Here is an 8,813-nt window from a genome sequence, read left to right as displayed (position 1 = left end):
GGTTCAAGCACCTACATTGAACACCTTCAAGAGTAAATTGGATGCTTATCTTGCTGGGATCCTATGACCCCAGCTGACTTCCTGCCCTTTGGGCCGGGGGCTGGACTCGATGATCTCGCGAGGTCCCTTCCAGCCCTAATGTCTATGAAATCTATGAAATAGATGATGTCAACCTCTTCTCATTTGTCTAGATGATGCGTCACCTGGTCATAGAAGAAAATAAGGTTGGTCAGGCAGGACCTACCAGCCACAAAGCCATGTTGGCCATCTCTCAGAATGTTGCATTCCGTTAGCCTGTTGACTATTTTTTTCCAATACCTTACCAGGGTTGAGGTCAAACTGATTGGCCTGTAGTTCCCTGGATCTTCCTTCCTCCCTTTCTTGAAGATAGGTACCACATTGACTCTCGTCCAATCTTCAGGAACCTCTCCTGAATGCCACGAGTTCTCTAATATCCTCACCATTGGTTGCACTATGATGTCAGACTATTCCTTTAGCACTCTTGGGTGCATTCCATCCAGGCCAGCTGATCTGTGAACATCTAGCCTTCAAGGTGTTCCTTCATGTGATCTTTGCCAATGATGGGCATGGGTTTGCCTGTACCCAAGCAATCTGCATTTTGTTAGGCAGGATGATCCCCTTCGGCTGTTGGAAAACCAACACAAAGTAATCACTAAGGAGATTAGCTTTTTCCTGGGTGTCAGTTGTCGGCTACCCGGTATGGTTGAGCAAGGGTCCAGTGTTTCCTTTGTTTTTCTTCCGATTGCCTATGTATTTGAAGAAGGACTTCTTATTCTCCTTGATTTCTGTAGCCAGTTTGAGTTTGGTTACAGCCTTAGCTTTCCTAGTTTGCTTCCTACAGTTGTGGGCCAGTGCTGAATTCTCTTCCTTGGTGATATTACCTGACTTCCATTCCATATAGGCTTCTTTTCAGGTACAGAAGTTCCATAAGTCCCCTTTTGAGCCACAGGGGTCACCCAGCCATGTTGCTTCCTTTCCTATGAGCTGTGATGGATTTCCCTTGTGCTTGGAGGATTGCATCCTTAAGGAGCAATTGTGGACTCCCCTCTCCATCGGGTCCTAGTTTCTCAGGGTCTCGGCAGCCAGCCTCCTGAACTTATGAAATTCAGCTTTCCTAAAATCAAGGATTTCTGCATTGCTGACTGGTTTGCGAGCTTTGTGATGGATAGAGAAAGTGATCAACTCATGATCACTGTCTCCCAGCTTCCCTTTGATTCTCAGGCCGCTCACTAGATCATCCCCTTTGGCCAGATCTAGGAATGCCTTACTTCTTGTTGGCCCGTAAACTTCTTGAGACAGTAGAGTTTGTCAGTGTAAGTAAAAGCTACGCAACCAATCAAATTTGACAGAATGTTCCTCCCATGACATGTCAGGGTAGTTGAAGTCACGCATGACAACCATGTACTGAGAGCATACAGCCTCTGCCAGTTCTCTAGTGAATGGAAGGTCAAGATCTTCTTCTTGGTTAGGAGGTCTGTATTAGACTCCTACTGTCATATCACCTTTACCGTGTTCCCCCGTAATCTATCCCAGAGGGTCTCAAGTCACTCTTGTTTGGTGCCATACTCCATTCATAGGGAAGTGTACTGCTCCTTCACATAGAGAGCTATACCACCGCCCTTTCTAGCAACATGATCCCTCTTGTACAAAGTATAGCCATCTATACCTGTGGTCCAGCTGTAGGTGGAATCCCACCAGGTCTCCGTTATTCCTGTGAGATTGTATTGATTTTTTTTGTGTAGCAGAAGGGCCAGCTCCTCCTGTTTGCTCCCCAGGCTCCTGATATTTGTGTACAGGCAAATAAGCCTGGCATCAGAGGTCCTAGGCTTGCTAGCACTCTAAAAGAGTCATATCCTTGGGATGGGGTAGGAGTGAAATCCCTTGTGCAGCAAGACCTATTGATTCTGCAATTGATGCATGGTGGGCTTGCACTGGTGATTGTCTGCCCATTCCTCAGAGAACTTAGTCTAAAGCCCTCTTGAGTAGGTCAGCCATTCTGGCCGAGGAAGAGCTTTTTCCCTGTTGGAGAGAAGTGAAAGATGTCCCTTCCCAAACAGACAATGCCTTGGAAGTGCGGACTGTGGTTGAAGAAACCAAAGCCTTCGTGATGGCTCTAGCACCACAGTCTTCTGTTCACCTCATCAATTTGTCTCTCCTTCTTGTGCTTGTGACCCATAACTGGGAGAATTGAGGAAAAAAAACTGCCTGTGACCCATCCCCTTGAGTCCTGCCCCTAGAGCCCTACAGTTGCTCATAACTCAGCTGGGATTGCTCTGAGCCATGTCATTTGTGCCCACATGGATGAGGAGCATGGGGTAGTGGTTGGAAAACCAGACTAGTTTCAGGATCCTCTCAGCTACATCTAGGATGTGGGCCCCTGGGAGCAGCAGACCTTATGGGCCAAGGGGCTGGAGCAGCAGATCCTTCCTTCTGTCTCCCTCAAGAGGGAGTCACCCACAATGATCACTCTGCATTTCTTCCTTGGGTTGGTTGCAAGTTGCCTTTCTTCCTTGAGTGCTGGGGCTGGCAGCTCAGTTGGCTCTCCAGGTGCTACGAGGAGTTCATACCTGTTGTGAAGATCCAGGCAGGTGATGACCTGGCACAGCGTGCCTTCGGGCTGGAGACGACCTTCGTCCAAGCGTTCCCTAGCTGGACTTCACAGGAGCTTCTCTTGTCCACCCTTGTCCTGCAAGCCATACTTGCGCTCCCCTCTTCATTCTTCTGGTGAAGAGTCTGGCAGTAAGAGTTGATCTTCTCTTTGCCATCCCCGATGGCATGCAGCCTCTGCACTGCTGCATGGAGCACCCCTATCTGTCACTCCAGAGACTCCAATGCAGAGCAAACCACAAGAGGCGGTGTCATTGCTCCTGATCCCAGGTGCCTGCGATCATTCCAGGCAGCCCTTAGAGCTGAGAACCAGGAGCCCCATCTGAGTGGAGGCCAGAACCATGGGTTCTGTGTGGGTGGAGGCCTCAGTGGTGCGAGGGGATCTTCGGTGTTTGGTGCATCACCACCATTGCACAAGTAGTAGTCTGAGCAACTGCTGTGCCGACCCTTCTCTTCAGGCTCACTGCCTAGAGCTTTGTGCCCCTTGTGCGCGAACTCCCACACTAACTCACATGCCGGGGCCCAGAGCATGCCTGTTGGCACGGCTCTGGTTGCACGGCTTGGTTGGGGGCTGGGCTAAGTGAGAGCTGGGGGGAGGAGGGCATGACCTTCCTCAGCTCCTCTCAGCTGCCTCCTACTCCTGACTAGTGTCCTCCCGCTTTGGGCCCCACTTACCTCCTGGCTCTGTGCTGGGGGTTAAGGTCAGGGTCCACCAGGGTCTTCTGCTCTCAGGAGCAAGATGGGCTTGCACCCATTCATCTCTGCCTGAGACCTAGGCCTAACTGGACTTTTTACTTCACTTGGGCCTTTAAAAGTTTAAATCTTGCGGCCTCACAAGATGACGCAACCTGCAAGATCTCACCACACTGGGATGCACCACTTTCAGGGGACTGGCTACCAGACCCTGCCCTACACCACACCCTACATCTCATCTCTTAGCTGCTTTCACAGTGTGGACATATGTGATGCCTGATGCGATCTCCTGTTCTGATGCCATGAACAGAAGATAATATCACTGATGGTTGCAGACTTAACACTTAGACCTGCTGACTGAGAGAGACTTTCTATTAAATGTGATGGAGAAAATGTGTCTCTAAGTGGCGAGACCACATTAACACAAGTTTTAGGGCTTTTTTCTAATGGACTATGTCAACATAACTCCTGCATTGATCAACAGAAAAAAAAAGAGCAAATGAAAAACCAGTAGTTTCAGTTTATTTTAGGTTGTCCTTTTCTGCTGTCAGATAAAATGTAGGGTGCAGTGGCACCTTAGGATGTGTACAGACATTCACCTTAGGATGTGTACATACAGTCTGTGTTCACAAGGGTCACTTTAAGCTGTGTGAATGTAGACCAGGATCTGAGTATACAGGCGTTTGCCTGTTCTGGGAGCTGTGTGGGGAAATAGGAGCAAGTAACTTGGGGTGCCTGTAGACATGCAGGGAGGCTGCTCCATTGTGCTATATTACAACATGTTGCAGCAGACTCAAGTCTGCTTGAGCATGCTAATTAGCATGCTCCAAGCACTTCAAGGTGTTGTGTATCAGTATCCCCAAACTTCAAAATGGCAGCAGGGATGCTTTAACTAAAGCTCATTGAATGAACTTTAGTTAAAGGGCCCTCATTGCCACTTTGAAGCACAGGGACACTGGTATATGAAACTCTGTGGGCCTTTTAATTAGAGCGGCTCCGGAGCCGCTCTAATTAAAGCACCCCCTCTACCCCTGAAATACATACAGAAATATCCTTGGAGTGGGTGGGATGGGATTGAGGTGGGGGAGCTAGTAGGTCTGAAGGGAGGTGTCAGGGAGCTAACAAATGGCCTTCTCAGGGTTGTGGGGGGAGAAGCTAGGAAGAGCTCAGTGTTAGGGCTGGGGCTGGGGCAAGTGACTGGGCTTTCCCAGCTCTGGGTCTGTGATCTGAATGTGTACAGGTGTTGGATTGGGCTAACTTGTTCCTCGTTTAAGTTAGTTGGCATTTTTGCCTTACTTAACCCCCCTGAATGTCTGTACAATTCAGGCATTTCACTTAACTTAATTCTAGTTAGGTAAATCTAAATGTGACTATTATACATGAGACTGATTGATTGATTGATTGATTCAGAGCGCTTTCGTAAGCAGGAACTTAATCTGTCAAATGCAAAGCATGGCCTCATTCATTTAGGCCTGGACTGATGCCTTTTCCACGTTTGCAAACTTTGAAAAAAAAAATTCTCTCGCTTTGCAGTCCAACGGAGAGTCCATTCATAGCATCTAACAAAGCAGGTTGTTGCTTAGGTCAGAGAGGCATGAGCTTTCCTATCTTCTCTCTGATGTCAGACTAACACAGATAAACACTGCTCTTCTGTGAAATTTAAGTGCACACAAGAGAGAGGGGGAAAAAAGCTTTTGCGAACTTGTATCTATACTCATTATAGAATGTTTGTCAGAAATAAGCTTATTATACTACAAAAGAAAGCTTAAAAGCTCTCAGATGTCTATATGATTTACAGCCAGCAATTAAAGTAACTTCTGGTTTCTTTTGTTAGTTATTGGTTGTATGATCCCTTACAAGAAGAATGGTTTATATTCAGGGTTGCATGTTTGGAAAGAAAACTATTATAGTTGTTACGCTGTACAAAAGAAATGCTGTTTCCATAACGGGCAGCTATTTCTTATTGTATTCTTCTGTTACAACCAGCTAAAGCATCTCTTTCCAACAGTTTTCATATTTCCATGTTGTTCTTAAAGCTCTTTATTTCCAAAAAAAAAAAACCATGTAAGAGCCGCACGAATTTCAGAAATGAAGGACACATTAAGATATTGTTTTCCTTATTTGTTGGCAAAGCCCGAACACGGCTATTGAAAAGGAATGGATTAAACAAAGAAGTAGGGAATGGGTGGTGAATCTGATTATAGTTGGCATATTTTGGAATGCTGCAACTGATGTTTGATTTATTAACAATCTTTGCTTCTTTGGCAGTTTAAAAATCCTAACAGGGTAATCCCATTTGAGATCATAATCTGATTTATAGGCTGATTTTGCCCTCCAGAAAAAGGGTTAGTCTTCAAATGAGCAGGCACCTAACAGGTCCCCCATTGACTGTTCAGGTGCCCATTAAACACAGCTACAGTCACATGAGCAGTCCTAAAATAAAATCTGAATTAGTTCAAGTACAGGGGTAGAGAAGCAGGAATCTGACAGGGTGGTACTGTGTGCATGTTCAGGGAAAAGGCAGAGGAAATTAATAGATTTGAATAGATGAGAGGGGAGGCAAGCCAATAGTTGAGATAATATGCCAAAGAATTAGATCATGTCATGGCTGGAGAAGAAGTTGCTCTCCAGAGGCAGGGAGTGCAGGCAGCAAAAAAGCAGATAACAAGGCCTAAAGGAGCTAGCCTTGCTGTTAGGCTCTCCTATTTGCCAAAAACAGTTTGCCTGCAGTTCGACCAACTGCAGAATCAGCTGCACGTGTGTACTGCTCTTTCAGTTCCTGCTCTGGTCGATCCTGGACCAGGAGAAAAGGGTTGAGTTCAGGCCTAGCAGAGAAACTGAAAAATATCATTTTGGGGAGAGAGTGCACCATTGATCAGAGAGGCAATAGCCTCTTTTCCTAGATGAAGCTGGCCTTCCATCCCCAAAAATTAGCACCTTTGGTACTAACTGGTTAGCAATTTCAGCAGAGAGGACAAGGAGCGCAGAAGATGGCAGATTGAGTGATCATTCCATGTTTGGAAATGATTTCTCAAGCCCAAGGCTGAAGCACATTAATACATTGAGGGTGCATCTACATCTGATGCTATTTTGCTGTATCAGTGCACTATGGCAACATAGCTTCCATGGGTGTCTACATGTGACCAGCAGCTACTAGTGCACTCCCCCATTTTAGCATGCCACTACAATGAACTAGCTGCTAAAAGTGACCGTACAGTGCAGTATGTGTGGGTACTGCTCCATGCTTTAGTACTTCCTTTTGGAAGTCCTAAAGCACAGTGCTGTAACAACATCACCATAGGGCAATGTGTAGCTGCACCCTAAGAGAAGTCTCATTCAGCCCTTACCTGTGGATACACCAAGAGCTTTGGTACCTTAGGCAGCCAGTTATTTCACCAGAGCAGGATGGGAATACTTACAACTCTAGAGAGCTATGATATATTAAGGCTAGAAATAAAATGGAAAATCTTGGTCAGTCATTGCTTCTTGCACCAAAAAGGAAGACCCCCAAATTTTAAACTCCTGTGCTTGCAGGTGGTAGGAGAGCTGTGGTGAATAGCTTAAGTATTGCTTGATTGCCTGTGAAACTGCAAGAGGCAAATGGAGTAAACAGTACTCCATAATGTTGATATTCATCACTTGTACTGTGGTAGTATCTGCATAATGCTAGCAATTGTGCAGGCACATGGTTAAGCTATTTTAATTCTGAAGAGCTCCCAGACTTGCTTACATAAGACAAAGGAACTCTTGTTCTTATTTGGTACAATTCTCCCTCTCCATTCTCTTCTAGAAACAAAGGAAACACAAGGAAGTTGTGTGCTAGGGTCAAGATTTGGGGCCAAATCTCCAGTGTCCCAATTTAGTATCTTGAATGAACCCCTTTTCCTTAAAGGATGTTTAAAAATAATTTCAAAGTTACAGCATTAACTCACCTTGGCTTTTTATTTCCAGGGTCACATGATTCTTTCAGCTACTGGGTTGATGAGAAATCTCCAGTGGGACCAGACCAAGCAACAGCAGTTAAACGTTTAGCTAAAATTTCTTTGGTTAAAAAGCTAATGAAGAAGTGGTCAGTTACTCAAAACCTGACTTTCAAGGAGCAGCTGGAAAGTGGAATCCGCTACTTTGATCTGCGTGTATCTTCCAAGCCAGGAGAAGTGGAGAAAGAGATCTACTTCATACATGGCTTGTTTGGCATCAGAGTTTTGGATGGGCTGATGGAGATTAACAGCTTCCTCATGCAACACCCCCGAGAAGTCATTTTCCTGGATTTCAATCATTTCTATGCCATGGATGACAGTCACCACCTGTACCTGATCAGCAGGATACAGAAAGCATTTGGATCAAAACTTTGCCCAGTGCAACCTGTAGAAAAAGTGACCTTGCAATATTTGTGGGAGTTGAAACAGCAGGTGAGGGATATTTAAAATCTAGATGAGTCTGAGGTTGGTTCTGAGCATGATGATTACTATTTATTTGTGTTGCCTAAAATCCTGGGCCCTACCTGAGAGCAGCAAATAACCGCTTGTCAAAGGAGTTAACAAGAAACATTTAACTGCTGTAACTCCAGGTGAGTCTCCATAGATCCCATGATCTTGCCCAAAAAAACACTAGGGTTAAAACACTTAATATCCATATTTGCTAGAGTTGAACCCCCAACCCTACAAATGCATTTTCTTAAAAATCTTGCATGTTCAGTTCTAGAGACAGCACAAATCAGGCTAAGAAGTCCCAGATGGGATGAACAAGGTCCAGTATTAATATATTTCACCCTGGATCTGAATTTGGTAACTCATACTCTTCCTGGATGTTTGCTGGGCCTTCCTATGCTGTTCCTTAATATGACCTTTGAAATAAAGCTCTTAGAATCAGGAACCTAAGATTTTAGCTAGCTAACACAATGATGTGGGCTTTGGCATTTCACCTATTAAGGCTAGGGATAGAAGTTGCACATAAACTGGTTTAAGTGATTAGAAACAAATTTAAACTTGTAGCAGAGCAGAAGCTCAGTGTACTTAAACTCCTTCTAAAATGGCTGAAACTGGTTAAAGATAAACCTGGTTGGATGGAGTATCAGACTTAACTGATTTAGGTCAAATCAGTTTATGGAACTTCTGTCCCAGATCCTCTCCTGGTTCAGGTTAATTCAGTTCCCCCAGCATCCCAGGATGTTTTGCAGCCCTGGGCTGTGTTGTCTGTTCCAGCAGAGTAGGGACTGCTCCACCCCTCTGTTCCCTCGCTAGAGCACTATCACTCTTCTGGCTGGTTGGAAGGGAACCCTCCACTCCTCAGCTGGCCTGGAGGCTGAGGACCGTGCAAGGCTGAAGGAGTCCAGCCTGGCTTTGGGTGGTTAGCATCAAGCTCCCACTACAGGCTCCTTCTCCCCTCCCCCCAACACTGGGCAGCACCAAGCTGGGGATCTAGTGCTGGGCTAGGGGGGAGGGGTGGGTTCCTCCTTTCCACCCAAAAATATAATATTAAATCTGGTAATG

At 45.6% G+C, this 8,813-nt stretch overlaps 1 protein-coding gene across 1 annotated transcript in view; it reads left to right on the top strand.

The window, feature by feature from the left end:
* The window catches only part of PLCXD2 (phosphatidylinositol specific phospholipase C X domain containing 2), a 30,522-nt gene that overhangs the window by 16,565 nt on the left and 5,144 nt on the right, over window positions 1–8,813 (top strand). The window contains exon 2 of the mRNA XM_019528597.1: window positions 7,273–7,733. Coding sequence (XP_019384142.1) covers window positions 7,273–7,733 — 461 coding nt within the window. The remainder of the gene's footprint in view (window positions 1–7,272; window positions 7,734–8,813) is intronic.

This window comes from Crocodylus porosus, unplaced genomic scaffold (genome assembly GCF_001723895.1).
Source record: "Crocodylus porosus isolate Cpor-Errol unplaced genomic scaffold, CroPor_comp1, whole genome shotgun sequence".
In the NCBI taxonomy this organism is placed as follows: domain Eukaryota; kingdom Metazoa; phylum Chordata; order Crocodylia; family Crocodylidae; genus Crocodylus; species Crocodylus porosus.
Note: the sequence above shows the minus strand (reverse complement) of the source record. Positions and strands in the feature narration are given on the sequence as shown.